Source organism: Crocuta crocuta, unplaced genomic scaffold (assembly GCF_008692635.1).
Source record: "Crocuta crocuta isolate KB4526 unplaced genomic scaffold, BGI_CrCroc_1.0 scaffold445, whole genome shotgun sequence".
Classification (NCBI taxonomy): domain Eukaryota; kingdom Metazoa; phylum Chordata; class Mammalia; order Carnivora; family Hyaenidae; genus Crocuta; species Crocuta crocuta.
Genome location: NW_027530847.1, coordinates 803,000 through 830,996, shown reverse-complemented (window position 1 = coordinate 830,996; position 27,997 = coordinate 803,000). Strand labels below are relative to the sequence as shown.

Sequence of the window (27,997 nt, the reverse complement as noted above, 5' to 3'; positions counted from 1 at the left end):
TGAGTGACTAAGGACTGGAACTTCAGGGTTCTATCCTAGGGTCTGGGGCTAGGGAGACTGATTATAACCAAGTCACTTCCCCTGTTCTAATCCACTTTGAGTGTGCTAACCCAGATTATAATTCCTCCCCCCTCAAATGTATAAACCAAGGAATCACAGAATCAGCAATGTTGTTTTATTTAAGGCAGAGGTGGGGAAAGGCTATGCCCCTTCACTGCCCCTCTCCTACCTCTCAGTCCTATCCTAGGTCAGACACTGGAATCTGCTGAAAAGGCTGATGAGGGGCTGACAGGCGGGTGGGTGGTAGGGTTATGGACCCTTACCTCAAATCAGCTTCCTGTCAGCTATACCCACACTCTGAGGATTTAGGGGCCTATAGATCTCACCTAAGGGAAACACAGCTTTTCTGGTCCTCAGAGGGAGAGCTGGGGAAAGGGACCCAGCATTTACCCTTCCCTGAACAGAAGAGACCAGCCCTCCCAAGGTGTAGGGAGGGAAGACCATCAGAGGGGCTAGGTGAGGAATGACAAGTATGAGGGATAGAAGGTCTCTTGAGCAAATTCTGGGAAGGCTTGGCTATGCCCTCACACAGGGTATGGGTTGTCCAGGACTGCCACTCCTGCTGCCACTCCACCATCTGCATGCTCGATGGCTTTGGTTCGAAGCAGATGTCCCACATGCTTGTTCATCACAAGAGTCTTTCCCTGCCTATAGAAAGGGCGACAGGAGACACACAACTCCATTACCAAGACTCAGCCCCCAGAGCCAAATCCTTCCTTGGTCCCACCTGAGCAGTATATGAGTGACTGACTACACCCAAAAAAGTGCTAGGATTTTATAATCAGATTTGGGTTTGCATTGTGCTGGGAAATTATTAGCTCTGTGTTTTTGAGCAAGTTATTCAGTCTTTCTAAATACCAATTTCCTCAAATTAAAATAGAGATAATACCTCTCACTTTGCAAGATGATCACGAGGATTCAATAAAGCAGGAAAAGCACTTAGCATGATGCCAGGCTCACATTTCATGTTCTATAGCTGTAAGTTTCCTTCTCTACCTGTCTCTCAAGATGGCTGTGGTGGTAGTTGGGTTTGGGAGGACATGGCAGGCAGGGATGATGGTAAGTGGTTAAAGGGAAGGCTCTGGTCAGGAGCATGGTAGGACCCGGTATTCCTACTTTGATCTTGAATTGCATATTTTGCAGGAAGTGGTTAAGGGACCAGGAATTATTCCTTAAAAATTCCCAAGTGGTCTTCTCTTCCTGTTTCTTTAGTGCTTACATCCAAACCAGGGTCCACTTAGCCTTTCAGAGCCAGCTGATTATCCTCTACCTGGCCCATCCCCCTTTCTCCAGAACCCCTGGTGGCCTGGAAACTGGACCCAAATTCTCTTCTTCCCTGGGGTCTCCGTCTAGACTAAGGTTACTTTCTCATCCATCTTGATACTACTTGGACCTTCCTTTATAGTTGCAAAGCACTTCTCATCTGGGCTTCATTTGATAGCCCTGTGGGGGCAGGTTTTGGGTCCTTGGCCTCATTTACTAGATAAGAAAACAGGTAACTGGCTAGGGACAGGCAGAGCTGGGACTGAAGCCCAGGATTCTTGCTCCATGTCCACTTCTACCCCCAGGCTCACTTGGCTGATTGGCAAGGAGGAGACCCTCTTGACTGGCTCACCTGACATAGACTCCAAAGATGCCCAGCTCTGAGATGCACTGGACCACTCGGACAGGGGTGCCAGGCCGTAGCAGACAATTTCCAAAAGGCTCAGGTTCGATCTTCTCCATGAGGATGTAGGAGGCCCTCTCCTCACTGTCCTTCAGCCTCTCCAGGGCACGCACCATCTCCTCCCCGTATAGGTTATTACCTGCAATAGCACTGGCCAGTCACCCTCAACCCTCTGCCTACCTTTTCTGTGCCCCTACTTCTGTGGCCAAGTCAGCAGCCTCAGTTCCTGACACAAGCTCAATGGAGCCAGGGCAGGCCTGGCTCCCAAGGAGGGAATGTCACTTTAATAGGAGAGCCCTTTCTCACATAAGCAAACACACCTTCATCACACCACCCGGCCTTGGTTCTCCTACTTGTCTATGGCTTTCGTTCTCAGCCTCCCTAACTGGCTCCTGCTCCTCTTAAAGGTTCGGATTACCAAGGATTCCACCCACCACCCTGTTCTCTCATCCATGAACACTTATTTCCTAGGGAGATTTCTAAGGGTCCATCTATATTCTATGACTTGTGGAACTCCCAAATCTTTAACTTAAGCTCCCTGTTCTAGACATCACATGGATATCCCATGGGCTCCCAAAACAAACTCAGCATGTCCAAATAGAACTCATTACTTCTGTCTTGAACCTGCCCTTCCTAGATCTTCTTGCTCCCAATCTGGTAAAAGGCATATTTAACTCCTCCTTCTCCATTACCTGTCACTAACTCAGACGTGTCTCTTCAGTCTCTACTCTTACAAAGCTATAGCCCTAGCCCAGGCCTGTACATTGCTCTTTTGGACAATTATACCAGCCTCCTCTGTGATGTCCTTTGCCAGTGTCTCTCCTCATCCAGGACATGCTTTACCATGGCTGAAACATGGATCCTGGATCAGTTGTGTGTCCCTTTCCTCCTTAACAACTCTAATGCATTCCCACTACCCTTAGGATAAAATCCAATTTCCTACATATTTTTAATGTTCTCTATAATCATGTCCCAAACCATCTTTTCCAGCCCAAATCCTTGCCCCCTCCCATCTCTCATGCTGTACTCCAGCCTTACCAGTGATTCATTAATCTCCAAATATACCACACTTTCATGGACCAATGCCTCTCCTGGAGACTGCTTCTTCTGTATGAAATACTCTCCCTCCTTTTCCACCTGGTAAACTCCTACCTATCCCTACCTATCAAAACTCATTTCCTCTGGGTCTGTGAACAGACATGATATGATCCCTGCCCTCAAGAAGTTCAAACCAGGCAGGAAGATATTCAGCCTCTTGATATGCCCTATCTCACTTCCCCACAATCTAGCCACAGACTAAACTTGTTCAAACCCTCCAGTTAGGGTTAATCAGGTTCCTCTTTCCTCAATAGCACTTGATCACAGGGTCTCCTGGGACATTGTCCAAGGTGAAGGCCTGTGTCAGTTCATCTTATGTCCCCTAGAGCCTGGGACTGTGCCCACAGCAAGCATCAGTCAGCATTGGTAACAGCCTGCTAGCCCTCTTCCCTTCCACTGAGCTGCCCTACAAAGGCGGAACCACCTACCTCCACCCTCTCTCTGGGGCTTTAGCACGAACTGGCTAGGGGCAGCAAGGGCCTCAGTAATGGCTTGGTCCCCTTCTTCACCCTGGCAGGAGGCAAGAAAGCAGTTACCAACAGTCTTAAACCAGGGGGAGGAGCTGCGGTCCTGCTGGTTGTGCAGAGCAGCATCAGAGGAATAATAGGAGGGAGAAGAGGGATAGCTCCTTCAGGCTAGATACTACTATCTGGATGTGACCCCAACAAATCCCCTAAAGCAGCAAGTACAATGAGAATAAGCTTTCTCTGGCAACAGTTCAGGGCTCTGTAGTAGGAGGCCTGGAAAGCGTATATAGATATTCCCCAATTCCGCTGTCCTCCTCAGCTCCTTCCTCTTTCCACCTCTCATCTGGATCTTCACCTTTGCTGAGGGAGCTTACAGTGGATTCCAGTCCCCTTCCCCAGGGCTCTAGGCGTTCCACAGAGCATCACCGACCCAAGTCCAGCCCACTGCCAGATCCAGCCTCCCCAGTACATTGAGTTCTGGGTTCCTGCAACCCAGAAGAGCTATGGTGGGAGAAAGAGGATGCCCACACACCATGTCCAGTGAGTAGAGGCCAGCAAAGGTGGCACGGAGGCGGGCCACAGTCTCGGGCTGGCCAGGGAGCAACATCTCCAGCACGCCCATTCTGCTCAGCTCCTGCTGCACCTTCTTAGTCCCAGCCAGCTGGGTGGCAATATCTGGGCACTTAATAGCACATGACCTCTCCAGCAGCAGGCGTGCTTCCCAGTTCTGCAGAGGGAAGGAAACAAAAGGAATTCTACTTTATTTCACTTTGACTGACCTTTACTGAGCATCCATCAGATGCATCTAACTTCACATTCATCATCTCCCAGGGTCATTGCAACTCTTTGTGAGGCAGATGTGGATTCTTCCAATATGTAGGATTCTTGCCCTCAGGGAGCTCACAGTTTAGCACAATGGTACATGACTATAATTAAAAGGGAAATAACAGAAGATAAGGGTATAAAAAAGTAGATGAAGAGGTTTTAAAGAGGTAGGACACTTGTGTATAAGCTCAACTTCCTACTGTACTTCAAATAAAATGTACACAAGATCCTGCAGGATCTGCCTCCTGTCCCCCTTTCAAACATGTCAATTTCATGACATCCCTCCATCCCATTCTCACAGTCCAGCCATACAGGCCAGTCAGTCCTCAAACACACAGATGTCATGTCACTCCATCTCAGGGCCATAGCATTTACTGCTTTCCTGTCTACCTGAAAGTCTTTTCCTTTGATTAGATCCTTCTCATCCTTAGGTCTCAGCTCAAACCACCCTATTTAATGTAGGTTTCCCATAATTCTCTCTCTTTTCACTCTATTATTTTATTCAAAGAGTTTCCCTCAACTAGAAAAAATTTGTTTTTTTCTATTTTTTCTTACTTTCTGATGACCATCTCCCTGGCCAAAATGTGAGCTCTGGCCTTTGTTTTCTTATTGCTTTTGTATCCCCAGTATCTAACACAGTGCTCAAAAATTATCTGTTACTGTTGTATAATGAAGTGAAATATGAGTAGTCAGATAGGGTCTGACAGGTCAGACTCAATAGGGAAGACATACTCAGATTAGCAGAATAATAAGCAAAAGCCTGCAAGTGGGTATTCACAGGATAAATGGTCTGATATTCTAGGAGTTTAGTGTGTGAGAGGCAGGTAAACAGCAGAGGTCCCCATTCTCAGACACTGGTGGATAACCTGTCCTTGACTCCATACCACATCAAACTGACCACAGCAGTATAAAAGCTAAGGCCTGAGGAGTATCATCCACAACCACCCATGCTGTCCTCCCTTTGATACAATCAGTCCACCTGCAGCAATTTTGCCTGGTCTAGCAATTCTTGCCTACCAAGAACAACAGCCACCTTTGATGTTCCAGGCAGAGTTACAGGTGCCCAGAACATCAGAGATAAACCCAGAGAAGTACTCCGTTTTGTTAAAAGCAGGGAAGCAAAATTCAGAGATGAGCAGGGGCATTCCAAATTCACTAAGCCTTGCAGATTTGTCCTTAAATTCTAAATCTGGTCTGAGTTTCTCAATCCCCTAAATATGTCCTCCTCCTTATGCACAAATTTCTTTCCTTGTTAGCTTAACCTCTTCTTTTTAAAGTTTTCTTTGGCCCCTTCTGGTGTCTGGATCCCCCAAATCTCCTGTCCTGGAGCCTGGATCCCTTTTCCCAGTGGACAGTTTTGTTTTTTCTAGTCTATAAGTTCCCACCACTACTAACCACTTTCTAGAGGAAAGGACCTTCTATAGAGCTTCCACCTCTATGGAACTGTTCCCTACACTGCTGGGTCATAGGGAAAAAAAGATCCTAAATTCAAAGAATTAAAGATCTGGAAGAAGCTCCCTCATTTTTTGAGTATAGTGTCCTCAGCTTACAGAATTGAGCCCAGAAAGGGTCAGAAACCTGTCCATGGTCACATACAGGCAGAGCCAAAGACTCATGACTCATCAAGCATACTGATCATGGTATTTTCTAACTTGTTTCTCCCAAGTGAAAGCAGGACTTCTTAGCTTCACCATGCTGTGGATTAGGGGCAGAGGGAGAAGAACAATATACTGGATATACTACTGGACCGAGAATCAAAAAGCCTGGGAACTCCCTGTGAAATCTTAGACAAGCCCCTGCATCTCTCCAAACCTTAGTTTCTCCATCTGTATAATGTCAATAATTATACACCTCACACAGTGGTTGTAAGGATAAAATGAAATAATGGATGTGGAAAGTAATTTTGAAACTACATGGTAGGATAGCAAGATAAGGTGATGTCATCATTACTGTCATTAACGTGAATGGACAGAAAAACTTTTTGACATTGATAAAAGAGAAGTTAAGAGTTGGCAGGAAGGAGATGGTCAGTGATATGGTGGAACTGGTTTGCATTAGCTACCCAGAGCTGATTGTACTCATCTCTGTGTTCAGAAATGTTAAGTAGGTTGGGGGCACCTGGCTGGCTCAGTCCATACAGCATAAGACTGTTGATCTCAGGATTGTAGGTTTGAGCCTCATGTTGTATAGTGATTACTTAAAAATAAAAACTTTAAGGAAAAAAAAAATGCTCTTGCTGAAGCAGTTAAAAAAAAGTACCTAGTGCTGATACCCTAGAAATCAGCAAATGATACAAACTGGGGCTTTCTCCTTGAAAAAGATGACTGTTAAACATTTGCCAGAAGGTGCCTGGGTGAGTCAATCGGTTGAGCACCCACCATTGGCTCAGGTCATGAGCTCACAGTTCGTGGGTTCAAGTCTCATATCAGGCTCTGTGCTAACAGCTCAGAGCCTGGAGCCTGCTTTGGATTCTATGTCTCCCTCTCTCTCTCCCCCTCCCCTGCTCTCTCTGTCTCTCTCAAAAATAAATGAACATTAAAAAAAAAACATTTGCCAGTATATCCCTAGAAACAGTGTGAATGACTGAAGCAACATGGATTCCTGAGGATTCAAATTCTAGAAGACAGTGTGTTTGTAGAGAGTGAGAGATAGTAAAAAGCTTATGGGAGAATAAGAGGTTTCAGCAGTAAGTTCCCTGAGGAAGAACTGAGATCAGGGCTCAAGGAAAAACCCAGATTTTTGTGATGCCTGAGCTAAGTCTTTGAGAAACCATTCTGGGTCCTAGGAGGCAGAGGATGATCTAACAGAATACCAACCTGTACACTGTACTGACTCGGCATGTACCCATCCCGGAAATAAACTACAGCAACTTCCTGGTCATCCCTAGAACACAGAATGGAGAGTGCTGCTATGTTAAATTATAACTGACATGTTCAGTGGTTCAGTATATTTCACAGTGCATCCAGATGAGTTTGACTTCTTTGAAAGCCAGACCACACAGGCTGACTAGACGGATTCATTGGAAGCAATGAAAGTAGATATACCCATACTACCACTTCTTCCAGTAAAAACATGAAGGTGTGCACTAAGGAATACTTTAGAATATTCCAGATGTAGAGTCACTGTAGGAAGACCAGAGGGAAGCAAGAAGGCAACCAGAATCAAATCAGATAAATTAAAAAAAATTTTTTTAGTGTTTATTTATTTTTGAGAGAAAGAGCACAAGTGGGGGTGGGGGTCAGAGAGAGAGGGAACACAGAATCCAAAGCAGGCTCCAGGCTCTGAGCTGGCAGCACAGAGCCCAACACAGAGCTTGAACCCATGAGCTGTGAGATCATGACCTGAGCCGAAGTTGGACACTTAACCGACTAAGCCACTCAGGCACCCCAAGATAAATTTTTTTTAAAATGTGGGCTAAAAATTTCTGAGCCTTAGAATCATATTGCCATGCCTAGCAAAACACACTTGTATTATACTACTTAAGGGGAACCTGGGTGGCTTAGTAAGTTAAGCGTCCAACTTCAGCTAAGTCATGGTTTGTGAGGTTGAGCCCCCCATCAGGCTCTGCTGCTCAGAGTCTGGAACCTGCTTCAGATTCTGTGTCTCCCTCTCTCTCTGCCCCTCCCCCATTCATGCGCTGTCTCTCTCTCTCTCTCTCTCTCTCTTTCTCTCTCTCAAAAATAAACATTTTAAAAAAGCTGAAATGGCAGGTGTAAGAGGGCAGAGATGCAAAGTTATGAATCTAGTTAAGACACAGATTGTCTTTTTAAATTCCTTCCCCTTTTCTTAGACTTATCTGATACTGTCTGGAAAGTAAATTAATGACTTTGTTATGATAAAAGCACATTTTGAAAATAGTAAGTGGTATTATGAAATTTCTTGGAGGTTCTTTTTTTTTTTTTTAAATGTTTATTCATTAAACATCTTTGAGAGAGAGACAGAATGTGAGCAGGTAAGGGGCACAGAGAGAGGGTGACACAGAATCCAGAGCAGGCTCTAGGTTCTGAGCTGTCAGCACATGAACTGTGAGATCATAACCTGAGCCAAGGTCATATGCTTAACGGACTGAGCCACCCAGGTGTCCCTCATGAGGGAGGTTCTTAATTTTAAGAATCACAAATTAGGGGCACGTGAATGGCTCTATCAGTCAAGTGTATGACTCTTGATTTCGGCTCAGGTCATGATCTCACAGTTTGTGAGCTCCAGCCCTGCGTTAGGCTCTGTGCTGACAGTGTAGAACCTGCTTGGGATTATCTGTCTCCCTCTCTCTCTGCCCCTCCCCTGCTCACACTCTCTCTCAAAAATACATAAATAAAACATTGGAAAAAAAAGAATCACAAATTTGGAAGAAAAAAAAACCTATAAATTCCAGGTCTAAATATGTGTGATGCAAAAAATGCTACCCAACTAAGTGATAATAAAGTCACTTGGTGGAGGCCCCCTGCAGGGAAGGACAGGGCCTGGCTTGGAACACAAATCCAGGCCCCATAATGTCTTGCCTGAGCTCAGAGAGCAGCTACCAGATCAATCACAGAATGAGCAAGCTATTCCTCTTCCTCCCTGAGTGCCCAGCCCAACTGCCCAGGGCTGACTTGACCGGCTACCAAGAGGGGCAAGAAAACTTTTAGGAGTCCAGGGGCACATGAAAACCAGGGTTATTTTAAGAAGCCCCTTATCAAGAGTGTCAGTAGCTCTGGGATGCCTGGGTGGCTCAGTTAAGTATCCAACTCTTAGTTTCAGCTCAGGTCATGACCCCAGGGGTCATGGGATTGAGCCCTGTGTTCAGCTTTGTGCTGAGTGTGGAATCTGTTTAGGATGCTTAGGATTCTTTCTCTCCTTTTGCCCCTTTCCCCCACTTGCACCTTGCACTTCCTCTTTCTAAAAAAAAGGTCAACAGCTCTGATGCAACCCTTTAGAAGCAGAATATGACCCACACCTTCTCCAGACTTTCCTGAGATGATGGGGTAGTTTGCCCCTAAAATTCAGAGAGAAGGAAGCAAGCCATCACATCTCCCAGAACAAAGGATTATTGGGGAAAATGGGTAGCAGAATAAGTTTCCTAAAGTAGCCCTCTATCAGATTGTTGGAGAATGCTCCCTGGACACTTACATAAACAGCCTTCGGTTTTGGTCTAGAGACCCCTTTTCAGATACATCTTCAAACCTTCGACGGATTACGTGGATATTCCTGGGAAAGATGGTCAAAGGTTAGAGGGAATGGATGCTCTGTTCTGAGTAGTTCTTCACAAACCTGGGGCCATTATCTAGAGGTCTCCCCTCCTTTACTTACTGAGCTAGTAGCTCATTCTCTATAGCACGCTGGTCGAATATGTTCCTTTCCTTCTCTTGAGCAATCAGTAGCACCAGAGCACTGGGGAAAGAATGAGCACAGTTGGCTGATGTGGCTACAAAGCTTGTCCTCCCTCCACCCGACAACCTTCAGGAGAACACACCTTCCCTGAAAGAGCAGATATTCTATCAACTCAGAAAGGTCTCAGGCAATACCTAAGACTCTAACACATTATTTCCTGAAATTAGGAAACTTGAAAAAATGGAAATGTCTCTGTTCCTTCTCCAGTAGGTAGATGAAATATTGTAATGATGTTAATTTTCTATGCAAATTAAAATTTAGTTTTAAAATAATCTCAAAAACCCAAGAGGATCTTTTCTTTTCTTTTTTTTTTTTTTTTACTGTTTTGTAAGAGGTCATTATTTTTTTTTTACAAATAGTTTATTGTCAAATTAGTTTCTAAGAGGATCTTTTCTTAAAACTTAAAATAATGATTTTTAAATCTTTGTGGAAGAATAAACAGGTGAAAGTACTGAAGAATATTTTATAGAAGAATAATGCTTGGAGTTGGAGGCTAATGACCCTATTACTAGATTGTAAAGCATATAATAAAGGAGTGTGTGGTTCTTGCATGATACATTATAACAGCTCAATGGAATCCTACAGCACCCTACAGAGCCATCCATAAAGAAGGATTTATCTCTTGGGGCCTCCCAACATTTCTGTGATATACACAGGACACGTTTGGTCCCACAGTTATTAATGGTATCATTGAGGCTTACCTGACCTCTTTCTGCTATCAACATATTTCTTTTTTTTCTCTGAAACAATCTTTTTTATTTCTTCTTCAATTAAATAATTTATTATTTTAAATTTACATCCAAGTTAGTTAGCATATAGTGCAACAATGATTTCAGGAGTAGATTCCTTAATGCCCTTTACCCATTTAGCCCTTCCCCCCTCCCAGAGCCCCTCTCAATAACCATTTGTTCTCTGTATTTAAGAGTCACTTATGTTTTTGTCCCCCTCCCTATTTTTATATTATTTTTGCTTCCCTTCCCTTATCTTCATCTGTTTTGTATCTCAAAGTCCTCATATGAGTAAAGTCATATGATATTTGTCTTTCTCTGACTAATTTCACTTAGCACAATACCCTCTAGTTCCATCCACGTAATTACAAATGACAAAATTTCATTCCTTTTTATTGCCAAGTAGTACTCCATTGTATATGTATACCACATCTTCTTTATTCATTCATCCATCAATGGACATTTGGGCTCTTTCCATATTTTGGCTATTATTGATAGTGCTGCTATAAACATTGTGCTGCACATGTCCCTTTGAAATAGCATACCTGTATCCCTTGGATAAATACCTAGTAGTGCAACTGCTGGGTCATAGGATAGTTCTATTTTTAATTTTTTGAGGAACCTCCATACTTTTTCCAGAGTGGTTGTACCAGTTTGCATTCCCATCAGCAGTGCAAAAGAGATCCTCTTTCTCCACATCCTTGCAAACATCTGTTGTTGCCTGAGTTGTTAATGTTAGCCATTCTGACAGATGTGGGGTGGTATCTCATTGTGGTTTTGATGAGTGACGTTGGGCATCATTTCATGTGTCTGTTGACCATCTGGATGTCTTCTTTGGAGAAGTATCTGTTCATGTCTTTAGCCCATTTCTTCACTGGATTATTTGTTTTTTGGGTGTTGAGTTTGATAAGTTCTTTATAGATTGTGTATACTAACCCTTTATCCAATATGTCGTTTGCAAATATCTTCTCCCATTCCATTGGTTGCCTTTTAGTTTTGCTGATTGTTTCCTTTGCTATGCAGAAGTTTTTTATTTTGATGAGGTCCCAATAGTTCATTTTTGCTTTTGTTTCCCTTACCTCTGGAGGCGTGTCGGGTAAGAAGTTGCTGCAGCCAAGGTCAAAGAGGTTCTTGCCTGCTTCCTCCTCAAGGATTTTGATGGCTTCCTGTCTTATGTTTAGGTCTTTCATCCATTTTGAGTTTATTTTTGTGTATGGTGTAAGAAAGTGGTCCAGGTTCATTTCTCTGCATGTTGCTGTCCAGTTTTCCCAGCACTACTTGCTTAAGAGACTGTCTTTATTCCATTGAATATTCTTTCCTGCTTTTTCAAAGATTAGTTGGCCATATGCTTGTGGGTCCATTTCTGGGTTCTTTATTCTGTTCCATTGATCTGAGTGTCTGTTCTTGTGCCAGTACCATACTATCTTGATGATTATTGCTTTGTAATACAGCTTGAAGTCTGTTGACATATTTCTTAAAGGATGAGCTCAAGGACAAAGGGAAAAGCTAATGCCAGGAACTGTCTGTTTGGCTACCAATTAAGCCATTTTAGTTGCCAAAGACAGGTCCAGTCTCTCACCAGATGATCTTGAGGGACAAGGCTCAGCAGTACCAAATTCCATTTTTGCTGTAGCCGTATTGCTCTGTGCCCATGGCTTCTTGCTGAGACTTTTGGCTTAGGAATCTAAATGTGGATTCCTTCCTCCCATACCTGGCCTCTGGTCTGTTTGTCTCTGCTTTTTTCTACCTCTTGGACTATATTCTGCCTGACTCCTTTCCACTTAGCTGTGCCTCCTCTCCTGGCTTGCCTAGTGTGCCTCCTCTCCTGGCTTGCCTGAAATCTTTTGAGGGTCACACATGACATTAAGCTGAGTCTTAGCTTTGAGTTGAGTATGTAAGAGACAAACTACAAAAATGGTGCTTTCATAAGCCATCTTGCCCTGAGATGCCCAAGGGTCAGTGGCCTTGCTTTTTATATTGCAGTCTGATTTGCTCTGCTCATGGGTGGGAAGGTGGCACCTGGCCCAGGCTAGCCCACCTCCAAAAATGAGGCAAAGAAGGGAGGCTGGAAGCTCTAGGTTAAAGTGGAACCACATTCCCTGGTTAAGTCAGCCTGCCCTCTGCCAAATAATCACAGCCAGACTCGGAAAACATAGTCTACCTCCTCCTGCCTTCAGTTCTGAATAGTATTTTGGGAATAGGCCTAGGAAAGTTGTCAGCTAAGGAAGGTGAAGTGGCAGTAGTATCCTGGCTGGGAATGAGGACTCCTGATTATAGCTCCCAACATTTTATACCAAAAATCCTCCTTTCTTATCTCTACTCATTCTAACCACAGGCACTATATTTTGAAAGAGTTTGAATAAATGTCTAAATTGGAATCATAATTCATTTTCCAGGCTTCTTTTTTAAAAATCTAAAAAATTATGAGATAACTAATGAAAATTCATCTGTTCTATCGATGGCTGAGCTTCAGTTTTTCGATCTATACTATGGGACCATTCCTCTTGGAGGCAGAACAGTATAGTAGAAAGAACATAGGCTTTAGAGGCAGATAGACATGAATTCTAAACTTAGTAGCTGTGTGACTTTCAGCAAGTTATTCCAGCTCTCTGAGCCCTCAGTTTTCCCTTTGGTAAAATGAAACTAGTACTCCTTAAGTGGTAGCTGCTATTATTATTATTATTATTACTATTACTACTATCTTAAATCCTACATGAGTGAAATCATATGGTATTTGTCTTTCTATGATTTATTTCCTTAGCATAATACTCTCTAGCTCCATCCACATTGTTGCAAACAGCAAGATTTCATTCTTTTTGAGGCTGAATATATTACATTATATATACATATATATACAGTATGTGTATGTGTATACACACAAACACACACACACACACACACACCACATCTTTCTCCATTCATCAGTCAATGAGCACTAGGGCTCTTTCAATAATTGGTTATTATTGATAATGCTGCTGTAAAAATTGGGGGCATTTACCCCTTCAAATCATTATTTTTATATCCTTTGGGTAAATACCTAGCAGTGCAACTTTTTGAGGAACCTCCATACTGTTTTCCAGAGTGGCTGCACCAGTTTGCCTTCCTACCAGCAATGTAAGAGGGTTCCCTTTTCTTCACATCCTCCCAATATCTGTTGTTTCCTGTGTTGTTAAATTTTAGCCATTCTGACAGGTGTGAAGTGATATCTCATTGTAGTTTTGATTTGTATTTCCCTGATGATGAGTGATATTAAGCATCTTTTCAAGTGTCTGTTAGCCATCTGGATGTTGTCTTGGAAAAAATGTCTTTTCACATCTGACCATTTTTAAACTGATTTATTTGGTTTTTGGGTGTTGAGTTTTATAAGTTCTTCATATATTTTGGATACTAACCCTTTATCAGATATGTCATTTGCAGGGTGCCTGGGTGGCTCAGTCAGTTAAGCGTCCCAACTACAGCTCAGGTCAGATCTCACGGTTTGTGGGTTCAAGCCCCGCGACGGGCTCTGTGCTGACAGCTCAGAGCCTGGAGCCTGTTTTGGATTCTGTGTCTCCCTCTCTCTCTGCCCCTCCCCCACTCATGCTCAAATATAAATAAACTATATAAAAACTTTTTTTTAAAAAGATACATCATTTGCAAATATCTTCTCCCATTCCAAAGGTTGCCTTTTAGTTTTGTTGATTTTTTTCCTTCACTGTACAGAAGACTTTTATTTTGATGAGGTCCCAATAGTTCATTTTTGCTTTTGTTTCCCTAGCCTCTAGAAACATAGCTAGTAAGACTTACTATGGCCAATGATAGAGAGGTTATTGCCTAGGTTCTCCTGTAGTATTTTGAGTTTCCTCACATTCAAGTCTTTTATCCATTTTGAATTTATTTTTGTGTGTGGTGTAAGAAAGTGGTCCAGTTTCATTCTTTTGCATGTTGCTGTCTAGTTTTCCCAGTGCCAGTTGTTAAAGAGACTGCCTTTTTTTCTGTTCCTCACCAGTTTTTTTGAGGTATTTTTCAAAGCCATGATTTCACTTAATTCTCACTAGCACCCTTTTAGGTATTATTATTATCATCTCCCTTTTACAAACTGCTGCTCAGAGAAAAGAATGGTCTTAGCGAAGGTTATATGCTAGGTCAGCAGAAGTGTCTATTTGACTTTCAAAACGAGAAACCAGTCCCAGCTCAAGCATCCCATAGTTCCTACCCACCAGTGCCTAGTTCTGGGCACATGAGTCTTCCCATGTTATTCACAGCCTGGTTGGAGAAACCCTCTGCAGCACTTTTTCATTAGTAGTACCCCAGCTGACCCTTTCCTGGCTTCAGTGTCTTAAAAAACACTTAGCCAAGAGTTCTACTTGATGAAATACTCATCTGATGCCTTCTAAATATTCAGAGTCCAAAGTTTACTGAGTCTTAATGAAGCTTAGCAAGCCCAGAGAGGCTCTCTTAGAGGCAATAAATGATTAAGGATGCAGATTCTAGAGGGAGTGGACTATGGGCTCTACCACCAACTCGCCATTTGACCTTGAGCAATTCACTTCTCTGAACCAGTTTCCTCATCTGTAAAATGGGGGGAGATGGGTGGTATCTACCTCGAAATGTTTAATATGAGGATCTAATGTAGAGTGCTTAGCACAAAGTGTGGCACTAGTAAGTGCTCATTAAGGGTTAACTATGAAAGCTACGTAAACATTGCAGTAACTACTGGTACAGTGCACCCCCTATGTATACAGAAGTCACTTACCTGGCATCTTTACACATTTGGAACATGGTTGAGAAATAGGAAGGAAGCAAAAAATCCCTCTAAGCAGTTAAAACATACACCACTAAATCCCTAAGTGAAAGCTTATGCATTTACTCATCAAAAAGGCCCTCCCATTCATTAGATGCTACATGACAACCTAGACTACTTGCTTTCCCAAACCACAGCAAATCAGAAAGGAGGTACAGGGATGGGAATGGAGGATTCCAAATTCAAGCACACTGACAGCAGTATGAAGTAAGAACTGATAGTAGGGAAACAGAAAAACTGGGAAGAAAAGGAATAAGAGCTTAAAGCCTAACTGTTGGGAGTCATTCATGCAGGTAAACAGCCTCACATGCCTCTCTAAGTCTAGATAGCAGCTCTGCATGACATCAAGATATGATCACTGACAGTAATGCGATAATTAACAGACAATCATGACCTTTACCCAACAAGATGAAATTATAATCTGTGACTTTTATTTAAGGAGAAAGCCCAGAAACTCCATTAAAATAATTTTGGTGCTTAAAAGTGTAAGCTTCTGTTTCCAGGAAAAAATCCCTCATTTCCTAATGATATCAGGTGAAGAAGTTGCTGCAGTGCACCCAAAAATGCTGAATCTAAAGTAGGATACTGCTACCATTTTTTCTCCCTCTTACTTGGCTGAGCCGTAGAGCTCCCAGGCTTTGGTGATCCCCTGGGCCAGTCCCTTGCTAGGATTATTGGAGAGTATCTTGGCAGCTTCTTTGGTCTTACTCAGGACATTGAGAACATGTCTGTTGGAAGAGAGATGTCTTATTAAGTAATTGGATAGATCTGGAAGACCCCTCTCTGCCTGTGACTCACAGACCCTTACAGGAATTCTCCAATCACTTGGAGAATTGCTGAACAGTAAAAAACATCATCATTCTCCTGTAGGATCCACCTCAGGCCTGAATATACTGGGCCACCCAAGCCCTGGCTCCATGTATATGCCCAGAGCCCCAGACCCTGCGTTCTACTCTATACTAGCCTCCCAATGAGCTGGAACGCCTTCCCTGAGTCCCAGTGCTTGCTATCTGGAATCCTGCTGCAGACCATCTGTAATCACAGCAACCTGGAACATCACTGCTGGCTAGAAATGGTTGCTGCGAGGGTGAAGCCTTCCAATGGGAAGCCACTGATCCCTCTCTGCCATGGATTCTGACCTCTCTTCAGGCCTTCCAAGCTCTTTCTCACTTAGATACTATTTCTTCAACCTGGACTACTACCTTATACAATGAGGGAATGAGACTAGATGAACTGTGAGGTCCCTTCTTTCCTTGACATACTAAGATCTAATTGCAAGTGGAAACTGCTGCAAGGAGAAACACATGACCTAGGGCCCGGGAAGAAACAGTTGGAATTGGAGATCCCTGTAGGCCTATCAGACTTTCACCCCACCAGTGTGCCCAGTATTGCCCAGAGGACCCACCGGTGCACAGCTGGCGTGCGGGAGGCCAGGCCCCCAAAGCTGGCAGAGATGGTGTTGATTTCAATCTGTTTCAGGACTGGGGAACCATCTGCATTGCGCTGGAACATGTAGTCTGAGCGATTCAGGCCCAGGAACACAGTCTGTGGGGAAAACTGCAGGCTGAGTACATTTGCCCAGGGCTGATTGAGGGCCTAGCCATGGAACAGACAGGTAACACGAATTCTACATAGAGATCGGAGTCGCAGGCTAATGCTCCCAAACCCAGTGGAATTATTCTTTTGGTCATCCCAGAATTGGTCATTGATGTGCGAACCCAGTGGGGACAAGTGAGAGGCAGATTTCTATGAGCTCAGGGCCTGGGCCAAATTATTCTGGTAAAAAAAAAAAAAGGAGGGACAGGTCCTAGATTGGGGTGCAGTGGGACTGGTTACCTGGGCAATGCCTTCTTTCAGGACTTGCTTGTAGATGTCAAAGAGGCGAGCAGTGAAGTTGTCCCTTTTGATGGTGCTGGAAGAGGAAATAGAGCATTTTCTAGGCTAAATGGGATCTTAAAGATCAAATAGTTCTACCTCATCCATTGCCTCCTGAATCTTTCAGTCTGCTAACCCAAACTTGAACACCCATATCAACCTGGTAGAGAACAGTGGTTTAGAACTCAGGTCTAGAGCCAGATAACCTGGATTCAAATCCCAGCTCTATCACTCACCACTAGGCAACCTTAGAGAATTATTTCACTTTTCTGTATCTCAGTTTGCTCATCTGTAAAAGATAAAAATGAAAGATGAAGAGGAAAATGATTTTACTTCCATCATAGAGTTGTAGTGATGGGTAAATGAGATATATGTACAGAACTGAGCAGTGTCTGCTCCTGAGAGAAACTAATAAATGTTATGTGATAAAATCATTCCATTTTTGAATGGCTCTGATCGTTGGTAAACCTTCTGGTCAACATAACATTAGCTCTCTATAGCTTCTCCTACACTCTGGGACTTCCAAAGACAAGTCTTTTCCACCTCTTACACAGCAACTCTCAGAGATTAAAAGACAGCAGTTATGCTCTGTACACCAATATATTCAGCTCAAGCTAAATATCCTATTTTTTTTTCTTCAGCCAGTCATATGATGTGATTTCCTCAGAGCAACCTTGCCTATCTGTATCAGATCCTCCTGCCATGTGCTCTCGGAGCACTGTGAACCTCTCCTTTATAGTACAGATTAGTTTTAATTTCCCATTTTATTTCTGTGAAAATTAATGTCACCTCTCCTATTTGCCTATAAACCACATGAGGGTAGAGACTTTGTATGTGGTAGAAAGATGATGAGGGTAGAGCTCATCATCATGGCCCAGTGTGCTGCTGTGACATGTGATATGAAATAGGAGCCCATCTGGTACGGTTTTCTGGAGCCCCAGGAAGAGGTACCCACAGGTAACTAACACCACAGTTGTTGTCTATCAAGATTCAGGGCAGTCTCTACATCCCTGCTCAAGCCTAACTCACTCTCCTCGTTACAGGGACCCCACTGAGCCCATGTAGCTCAGGCCTGCCCTGCAGTTCCTCTGCTCCTCACCCAACTCTTTCATGGGGCCTTTCCCAGCCCTTGGTGAGGACAGTCCCCAGCTGGGCTTCAGCTTCCAAGAAAGTTGAGACACATTTTTGCTTTACTGAAGAGGTGTGCCCCTTCAACCTAGGTCCTAGGCTACTATTCTAGCACATGTGACACTGGGGCCTCTATTCCCTTACAAGCTAGAGTTTGTGTGCATTTCAGAGAACAGAGAAAATAGGGAAGATGGGGTTGCAAATTGCAGGAAAGGTCTCCACATAATTGCATCTTTAGGGCAAAGGTCATAAATCAGGCTGCTTATATATATATCCCACAATCCAGAATCACAAGTAGCCCCAGAATCACAAGTAGCCCACAAAAGCCAGGCCCACCCTGAAAAAGATCTGGGGGGAAGGTGGTGGTAAGGTTTGTACATTCATAACTCATTGGGTTTTTAGCCTCAAGTCAATGGTTTCCAAATTTCTTACCATTATGATCCCTTCCCATATTCACCTTCACACCAATACACACATTTTTAAAAGATTGTATTTCTGGGGTGGCTGGCTGGCTCAGTCAGTGGAGTATGCAACTCTTAGTCTCAGGGTTTTGAGTTCAAGCCCCATGTTGGGTGTAGAGATTACTGAAAGATAAAGTCTTTTAAAAAAAGATTTTGTGTCTAACAAAATAATTTTCTTTTGAAAAATTAATCAGACATGCCAAGTGTGTATGTCTAGTCTCTTTATGTATTCACACATACACACACACACATATATATTTTTAATTCTAAAGTATAGAATTTAATTCTAAAGTAAAGAGGGAGACCTGGGTGGCTCAGTCAGTTGAGCGTCCAACTTTGGCTCAGAGCATGATGTCATGGTTCATGAGTTTGGGCCCCTCGTCAGGCTCTGTGCTGATAGCTGGAGCCTGCTTCAAGTTCTGTATCTCTCTCTGCTCCTCCCCCACTCACACACTGTCTCTCCCTCTCAAAAATGAATAAACATTAGAAAAAAACCTGAAAGTAAAGAAATTTCCCTTGTCCCAGGGCATGAAGATAAAAAAGGATTAAGGGAAAAGAGACAGAGGGGTGGATGGGGTGAGCCATTTCAGGGATTCTGTATCCTTGTGCCCTGGGTGTGGCCCAGTCTACCCCCCTCCCCATCTCACCCAGAGATAAGGGGGCTGAGGAAAAGAAATTAGAAATCTGACTTTAAACCCAATCGTCTCCTCTGCCCTTTGTTTACCCTAAAACGATGCTGACCTTCCCTAATTCCAAATAGAAGTCTCAGTCATCAAAGCAAGGGACCATGGATCAGAGAATTACAGAATGTCAGTGTTGGAAGAGATCTTAGATTTATGCCAACCTCCCTATGTTACAGATGAAGAAATTGAGGCACAGAGAAAAAAAGGGACTTGCTTGCAGCCATATAAATTTGGATTAGAGCCAGGATTAGAAGCCAGCCCTCTTGACTTGTTCTACTACTTTTGTTTTTTCTAGGGAGTACCTGTCCCCAATCCCACCAAGTCAGCTGCCAGAGCAACACCTCATGGCTCCTCAGTCTTCCAGACCCTTGAGTCCAGCAACTCCCGACCCCCTACTGCCCCATCACCCAGTACCTGGAGAGAGTCTGCTCCAGAAAGGCAGCATTCTGGCTGACAGCATCCACCAGCATGTTAAAGTCCATCTGCACAGCATAGGCCTGCTCCAGCAGGGCACTGGGGACCAGTGAGGGGAAGAGCGTGAATGGGGCATAGCTTACCACCTGATCAAGGAGAAAGAGCCGGCAGAGGTAGAACACCTGTGAATGGGTTGTTTTCTTGCAAACATAACCCCATGAAAAGTGTAGCCTACATTTCTTGAGGACAAACTGCAGAATAGTGGTTACCTCTGTGAAGGGAGGGAGAAAACAGGATGATGAAGGGGTATAAAGGGAACTTTCAGACTCTAATATTTTATTTCTTTACATTAAAAACAAATTAGAAGCAAAACAGCTAAAACAAAAAAATCATTGAGCACTTACTGTGTGCAAGGCACTGTTTTAAATACCTTACATGGATGCATCATTTAACTCTGTAAGTCAGATACTATTATTATCTTTTTTTTTTAATGTTTTATTTATTTTTGAGAGAGAGAGACAAAGTACAAGCAGGGGAGGGGCAGAGAGAAAGGGAGACAGAATCTTCATGAAGCAGGCTCCAGCTGAGCTGTCAGCACAGAGCCTGATACAGGGCTTGAACCCACAAATGGTGAGATCATGACCTGAGCCAAAGTTGGATGCTTAACCAACTGAGCTACCCAAGTACTCCTATTATTATCTACTCTTAATAAATAGATAAGGGAATTGAGTCTCAGAGAGATTAAGTAACATGTCCAAAATTATATAAAGCTGTTACATGGCACTGGGATTTGAACCAAGGTGGTTAGTAAACAACACATACACACACACACAGAGCCCCTAGCCAGTTGATCTAAACCCAGGACCTCCTCATGCCAGGCGCTCCCACCTCAGCCCCGTGCCTTCTGGTTGGGGGAGAGAGAGAGTCCTGCTGGTAGGGCTGTAGCAGAAGTGATCTCTGGCCCCCAGAGGAGAAATTAGGAGTGGTTTTCCCCTAGTGTTGGAGATGAGTTGGGTTGCCAGACCTGAGTTAGGCTGCATTCTGAGTTCCTTGGACTTTGGCAGAACTGGGAAATCCAAATACCATCTGGAACAGTATTTCTAGAAGGGGATAATGCATTCTGAGAATCACAACAACAAATGAACTAGAATTTGGGTAGGAGATGATAAGATGACCTTGTGACTTATATTATGACGTATTCCTAAGTTTAACCTCTGAGTAAATATCAATTTGCCATTATGGTAGTATGAGTTTATGACATTAGAACTTGGCATTCATATATTTATTTAAAAATATTATTTTGAACAATAATACAAACAAATGATACAAAATTCAAAAGAGACAGAAGGATACATAGTGAAAAGTAGGTCTCATTCACTGATGACCCAGTTCTCCCCAGAGGCAAACTGTATACTAGTGTCTCACATGTCCTTTAGACTATATACATATGTACATATTTGTTCGTTTTTTACACACAGAAGCACATGATACATATATTGTTCTGTCCTTTGCTTTATAAATATTTCAGAGACATTTCCATATATGTTCAAATAGAGCTCATTCTTTTTAATGCCTGTATAGTATTCCATTCTTTGGCTATAAAATAATTTATTAAATCTAGTTTTCTTTTTAAGTTTATTTATTTACTTTGAGAGAGAGAGAGAGCGAGAAAGTACAAGTGGGGGAAGGCCAGAGAGAGAGAGTCCTGCACTAACAGCATAGAGCCCAATGCGGGGCTTGAACTCACGAACCATGAGATCATGACCTGAGCCAAAACCAAGAGTTGGATGCTCAACCAACTGAGCCACCCAGCCGCCCCTAAATCTAGCTTTCTGTTATGAACATACAGGTGGTTTACTCCCCTCTATTACAATCAACGCTTCAATCAGTATCCTAGAATATATATTCTAGATATTGTGTGTGTGAAAAAGTCCATAAATTATAAATTTATAAAAATGGAAATAGAAGGTAGAGTAAACCCATTTAAAATTTTGGTAGATAATTCCCAAATTACTTTCCTCAGAATCTCAGAAGACAAAAGTGAGGACGGATATTTGTCAGAATAAGGTTTTTTCAGCTTGAAGCTTTTATGTGTTAGGCTGGGAATTATTGCAGATTACATAGAAGGTGACCTAATACCCTGAGTGCATGTGTGATGACAATAAGGGCATTTCCTTGGCTTTAAAACTCAGAACTCTGCCTCTTCCAACAAGTCTCATTTGGCCTGAAAAACTCTCAAAGACTTTTTCTAGTAAGACTTCCCTCTGCCTCTGTCCCCAGGACTCATTATGCCCACTTGAATTTGGGATCCATAATACATAGCTGTTCTCCACTGTGCATAGGCCAAAGGCTGAAACACACAGTCTTTTAACTTTTTATAGAGATACAGGCAAAGAATAATAGTCTAGTACTATAAGAAAAATGATAGCACGTGCATGACAATAAAAGATCCCCTTGATCATCAAAGAAACAAAGAGAATGATGGGAAGAAGAGCTCCCATCTCACCTGAGGGGCCAGATTTATTATTTCATGAAAAAAAAAACCCCACAAAACATTGGCTCTCACTTTTTAAAGACACTGGTGAAAAAACTGTTAACAATGCTTGTCTCCGGGGAGGGAACAGTGGCTAGAGGAAAGAAACTCATTCTATACTGAATTCCCTTTAAATTTTGTACCTTGTTCATGTATTTTTTTTTTTTAATTAACTCCCTAAGTCTGCAGGAACCAGCTATTCAGTCTGCACTTGGTTTATCACCTCTACCTACAGGATAAAGTTCATATTCCTCTTCCTCCCAGTAGCCAAAGCCTCTTGGTTATCTGACTTCAGCCTGCCTTCTGTCCCAAATTCAGCTGCATTCTCTTGAACATTTTGTGCCTTTTCCTATTTTGGAGGCTCTGCTATTTTGTTCTTTTCCATTTATTTTTTTAAGATCTAGTTCAAATACAACTGATGAATTGCGCCTTCTTCTAGGTGTCCCATACAATTTCCTGAGAGAGACGGTAAAGAATGGAAGTTCAGAGGATGAAGTCAGGTGGCAAACTCTTTGGGTTTGAATTCTGGCTTTGCCAATTACACCACCATTTAAATGACCTCAGGCAAGTTACTTTACCTTTCTGGGCCTTGGTTTCCTCAACTTTGTTGTGAGATTTAAAGAAGTTAGTGATTTCAAGATGTTTAGAATACTGCCTGGCACATAGTCAATAAAAAACAGTAGCTAATATTGTGCAGCAGGCTATGTTTCCTCATAGAACTGACATTTAGTTTTGTCTTGTGGCACATTTGCCACCTAGACCACACGCCTCAGAGGTCAGGCTTCTGGCTGACTCACCTGTGTCCTCAGTGCCTAGAATGGCCTGGCATAAAACAGACCCCTGAAAAAGATTTGGAATGAAATCTCTTTCTCTTTCTCTTTCTCACACACACCTCACACACATACACATATTTCCTGTCTTTTTTCTTTCTTTTTTAAATGTTTGTTTATTTTGAGAAAGAAAGAGAGAAAGCAAGCATGAACAGTAGAGGGGCAGAGAGAGATAGAGACAGAGAGAATTCCAGGCAGGCTCCACGTGGACATTGAACCCACGAACTGAACAGTGAGATCATGACCTGAGCCAAAATCAAGAGTTGGATGCTTAACTGACTGAGTCACCCAGGTGCCCCATTTCCTGTCTTTTTTCTCTGAATTAGGAATGTCATTGAGGACTATGCCTTTTCTAGGTTCCATTAACTTCCAGAAAGACCAACTGTACACAGTACCTATTGACTTATAGAACAAAAAAATCTTGGATTTTGAACTTGGGTTCAGACAAACAGATTGCATAATGTAAAGTTCACAAACCAAGCAATTATATTCCCAAAGTCAGAGGCAGACCTTCCACAATATCAGCCTACCTTAGGTAATAGCCATTCTCATTCACTCAGGCCTCAGCAAACATTTAATGAGTCTGGACTCTCCACCAGCCCCTTAACTAGGTTCTGGGCAGACAGAGAAAAAAAAATGTGGCTTGGTAAAAAACAAAAAACAGTGGCAACTCTTTAGTTACTCACATGGATTGTCATAAGATATACTATTAAGTTAAAAAAAAAAAAGCGAGGCACAAAAGAGCATGTCTAGGATGCTTCTTTGTGTAAAAAGTGGGAAAAAGGAATATATATTTTTTTTGTTATGAGTAAACTATATGAAAGAAAATACAAGAACGTTAAAACACAGCTTGCCTTCAGGTCAGGAGAACTAGGTTGGGGAATGTAGAAGAGAGAATTAAACTATAAACTCTATGCCCTTTGAATTTTGAACTATGACAATGTCTTACCAGTCACAAAACTTTTTTATTTTTTAAGGATGAGACTTTTTAAAAATGTGATTTGGACTCACCAGTTCTACTTTTAAGTATCAACCCTACAGAAGTACCCAAACAGGCATGTATGTAGCTGTTCCCTGTAGTGCTGTTTGTAATCATAAAATTTTAGAATTTTGGGGTGCCTCAGTGGCTCAGTTGGTTAAGTGTCTTGATTTAGGCTCAGGTCATGATCTCACCATTTGTGGGTTGGAGCCCCTTGTTAGGTTCTGCACTGACAATGCAGAGCCTGCTTGGGATTCTCTTACTCCCCTTCTCTTGGCCCCTCCCCTGCTCAAGCTCTCTCCATCTCTCTCTCTCAAAATAAATAAACTTTAAAAAAAGAAATTGGCATTTAAAAAAACATTAAAAATCACCTTAATAGAGGAAAGTTAAAATGTGATTCATCTATTTCTGGAATACTGTATCAGAATGAAGCTAATCCTAATGAAGGGAGTTGTGAAGAGTTCTATGACAGCTTGTTAAATGAAAAACAAAAACACAATCATGAATAACCTGCATGATCTGTATGATCCTATTTATGTTATAGAAAACCATGTATTTTGGGGCATCTGGCTGGCTCAGTTGGAAAAGCATGCAACTCTTGGTCTGAGGGTCATGGATTTGAGCCCCACATTAGGTGTAGAGGTTACTAAAAAAAAAAAAAAAAAAAAAAAATTAAAGAAGAGAAAATCACATTTTTCTTTATATACACATATATGTATACAAATGCACAGGGAAGGATGTACACAAACCAATTGTACAGGTATACCCACCCCCTGCTGTGTGATTAGGTAGTCTTAAAAAATAATAGCTCACTGGACAAAGTGCTTCACATGAATTATCTTCTCATTCTCTTACCATCTTGAAGAGGTAAGTCCCATTAGTATCCCTTTTTTATTATGTGAAAAAACTGCAGCTGAGAGAGGTTATGTAACTTGCCTAAGTCACATTAGAAACTCCAGACTTAAATTTTATGATTTAGGCAGGCTACTTTTTACATATTATCTAGTGATCAATTTTGTTATTGAAAAAGACAAAGCATAAAAGATGTTTCAACCTAAAGGAGCTGCTTTTAGCCTGGCAGGGACCAGATAATGAGCATTAGGATCCAGAGCAGGGAGGTCAGTGCTTGTGAGGAGGGGTCAAGGGCTTACATCAGAGGAACTGGGCTCCTGTGAGGTCCTCAGCAGCACTCCCTCAGCCAGGGCCCGGTCCACAGCCTGCCGAGCCAGCTCCTCTAGCTGCTGCTCATCCTGCAAGAGGCTCCCCCAGCCGGTGGCCATCTCAACCTGCAACAAGAGAGGGGAAGGCTTGGTGGGTTGCCCGGGGCCCAGCCAGAAACCAATGAAACTGGCAGTGTGGTACAGAGGAGTGAACACTGGATGGCAGCTCTCAACTTCCATGAATGCAGAATGGAAGGCTTGACAAAGCATTTCCACTGCCATTCTCTTGGTTCCTAATACAATGATGGCATTATTCTCACACTAAAGAAATGGATTCTCAGAGCAGTGGAATGATTTGCCCAAGGTAATGACTGGTAAAACCTGGATTTGAACCCAGGCCTCAGGACTCCCAGCCCAGGTCTTTCACATTGGAGAAAGGCACTAATGTCCTATGTGACTGGAGCAATTTCCTTCCCTTCACAGAGTTGCAGATTCTCTACCTGTGAAACAAGGGGTTTGGGGTAGACCAGTGGTTTCCAAACCTGGCTGAATATTCTGGGGAGCTTGGTAAAGAATACAGATTCCTGGGCTCCAGAGATTCTCATGCAATAGGTCTGATGAGTGGAGAGAAGGGCTAAAGCTCTGTATTTTTAATAAATTTAAAATCACTTCAAGAGAGTATTAATTTCCCTTGTAGCTCCAACAACCCATGTCAGCAAATCTCAAATTATGGGGTGGGGGGAGACCTTTGTAGAATACTATGAAATGCAGATAAGGTGAACTCCCTCACCTTAAGTAGAAGCAAACTCACTAGCAGGACATTATTACATTCCCTATATGGACATCTATCATCACAGCACCAAGACAAAAATTTTTTTGAGAAATCACATTAGCAGAATAGAAATAACTGAAACCCAAGAAATAAATGAAACCCAAGTGTTCAATGTAATAGGATGAGGAGTCCAACTGGCTGCCCAGAGACACGAAGGTATGAACCAACTGACACCTTGATATTCACTAATTTTGCAGCAGGCCTCAGGGATTTAAGATCTGAGTAAAAATCTGGAAACACCAGTCATTTTGGTTTGCCCTACTGACATTTGATTTTAGGAAAAGAACATGGCTACCCAGCTCAGTAGTCCCTAGAAAGGGAGCTAGAGAACAAGTAACAAGCTAGAGAACAACACTCAGCTCCATCTCCCTCTCCCTATAACAAAAACTGGTGCTAAACCAATTATGAAAGTCTGTTGGCCTCAGCACGTTTTGAAAGAATGACCATGTGATTTCAAGAGGGTCCTGCCAACATCTCTGTTTGATGAGACACAGATAAGGGCTCTATGACTACAGAGTCATAGTAAAGCTCTGAGGTCAGTCAGATACGGGTTTGAGCCCATAATATTACTTCCTTCATAAATAAGGTCCCCATGTGAATTAAATGAGAAAAATCTGTGTGTAGTTCCTTAGCAGGGTCTGGAGCTCTATACATGGGAGCTTTTTTTTTTTGGCTATACCCACTTTACAGGTGGAAGACTTGTCAAGAGGTCACATATCTGCCTGGTGGCAGAGCCAGGACAAGAACCTATGACTGACATTAGAGCAGCGGAACCCTCCATTAGCCCCCATCTCTTCATATCTCTGGGATTTCATCTCTGCCTGCTGTTGGGCTTTTGTCTACTTGGTAAACACTGAATGACATCTAATACTAGGCCCTTGACTAGGTACTGAGGATACAGAGAGATAAGACATAAAGATAATCACTATGTAAAGTGCTGATTGGGCCCTTTGTTTTTCTTATTCTATAGTCTCAACCCTGTGGCTTTGTTTTGCTGAGGACATTCAAATCTATACTTTCACAGTGGTGCTTTCCTGACTTCTGAACTGTAATAACCAACTGTTTACTGGGAATCTCCACAGAACCAGAATCGAATTTGTTGTCTCCCCACAAATCTGCTCCTCCTTGGATGAACCCCACTAAGGCACTCAAGCCTTGTACACACTTCTCTCCGACATCCCAGTCTCCCCAAATCCTGTAATTTTTATTAAATATAGATTGCTTTGAAGTTCCTGATTTCACTCCACCTCCACTGTCAGGAGCCTAGTTCCAGCTACCATCATCTCTTCCCTGGGCAATAAACAGACTCAGGAGTGAGGTTATCCTCAGCGACCAGGATACAGAAGCCTTTCTCAGGCTCCCAGGCTTGGCACGTGCTGTAGTCTTTTTGGAACACTCCCCACCACTCCTGACCAGCGTTCATGTCTGTTTCAGAAGCTGTTCCTGATCTCCCCCCAGGGTTCTACAGCCCGTTAGTTGCCCCTGTACCATAGGAATTATGTGTCTTGATCACATCTCTACCTCCAGCACCTACTATTGTATTCAATGAATGTTAAAAGAATGAATGATGAATGAATGACAGACTCCAGCCAGGTCTTAAAACGCCCGCAAGAAAACTCCATCGAACTTTATCCTGAGGGCGAGGCCAGTGTCCGCGTGAGGCCCGGGGCATAAACACTCGTCTCAGGTCCAGGCTTGCCCCACTTCATGGGCCCGTTCGCTCCCATTCTAGAAAACGTTTGGTTCTATATAGCTCCCAGTTTCTTTCTTTTTTTTTTAGTTCCAGCTCTGGCTCACTGGCACTGTGTCCCCGTAACCAGCCCGATCTAGAGTCAGATCTGGGAAATCTAGGATCCACACGCACCAGCCCAACCCCCTCAACGGACACCAGTTTCCCTTTCCCTGCAAAGGGCATGGGCTGCAACATCTCCTCGCCTCCAGGGTTCCAATAGCAGGCCAGACCCCTCCCTCACATCCTCCCGAGGAAACTTGGCCCTTGCCGGCCGCCGTTGCCGTTCCCCAACCTACTGGTTCGTCGTCCTGCCGCGCGCGGTACTCAGGCCCCTCGCGTTGTTACCCGAGGTCTAGGGGGCGGGGCCTCCATG

At 43.0% G+C, this 27,997-nt stretch overlaps 2 protein-coding genes across 2 annotated transcripts in view; one reads left to right on the top strand and one right to left on the bottom strand.

Annotated features, from left to right (window-relative positions):
• ACSS2 (acyl-CoA synthetase short chain family member 2) overlaps positions 1-20,018 on the top strand; it is a 72,622-nt gene extending 52,604 nt beyond the window's left edge. Inside the window, exon 18 of the mRNA XM_077769286.1 lies at positions 19,440-20,018. Coding sequence (XP_077625412.1) covers positions 19,440-19,516 — 77 coding nt within the window. The 3' untranslated portion in view covers positions 19,517-20,018. The remainder of the gene's footprint in view (positions 1-19,439) is intronic.
• On the bottom strand, positions 154-27,997 carry GSS (glutathione synthetase). Its single transcript, XM_077769288.1, has 13 exons — positions 27,921-27,997; positions 25,052-25,186; positions 19,559-19,704; positions 16,834-16,909; positions 16,403-16,542; positions 15,609-15,725; positions 9,406-9,486; positions 9,226-9,303; positions 6,933-6,999; positions 3,824-4,018; positions 3,253-3,334; positions 1,676-1,865; positions 154-708 (listed from the first exon to the last, which is right to left on the bottom strand). Exons 2-13 carry the CDS (start codon positions 25,178-25,180, stop codon positions 585-587), a joined length of 1,425 nt encoding a protein of 474 aa, XP_077625414.1. The 5' UTR covers positions 25,181-25,186; positions 27,921-27,997; the 3' UTR covers positions 154-584.

What these genes read in the sequence shown, in the direction of transcription:
- GSS (XM_077769288.1), bottom strand. Translation starts at nt 25,180, where the DNA reads ATGGCCACCGGCTGGGGGAGCCTCTTGCAGGATGAGCAGCAGCTAGAG. An exon ending in GAGCTCTACGGCTCAGCCAA is followed by an intron (nt 9,487 to 15,608) that starts GTAAGAGGGAGA and finishes TTCTTTCCCCAG; the next exon opens with TGCTCTGGTGCTACTGATTG. An exon ending in CGAGTCAGTACAGTGTACAG is followed by an intron (nt 4,019 to 6,932) that starts GTTGGTATTCTG and finishes TTCCCTCTGCAG; the next exon opens with AACTGGGAAGCACGCCTGCT.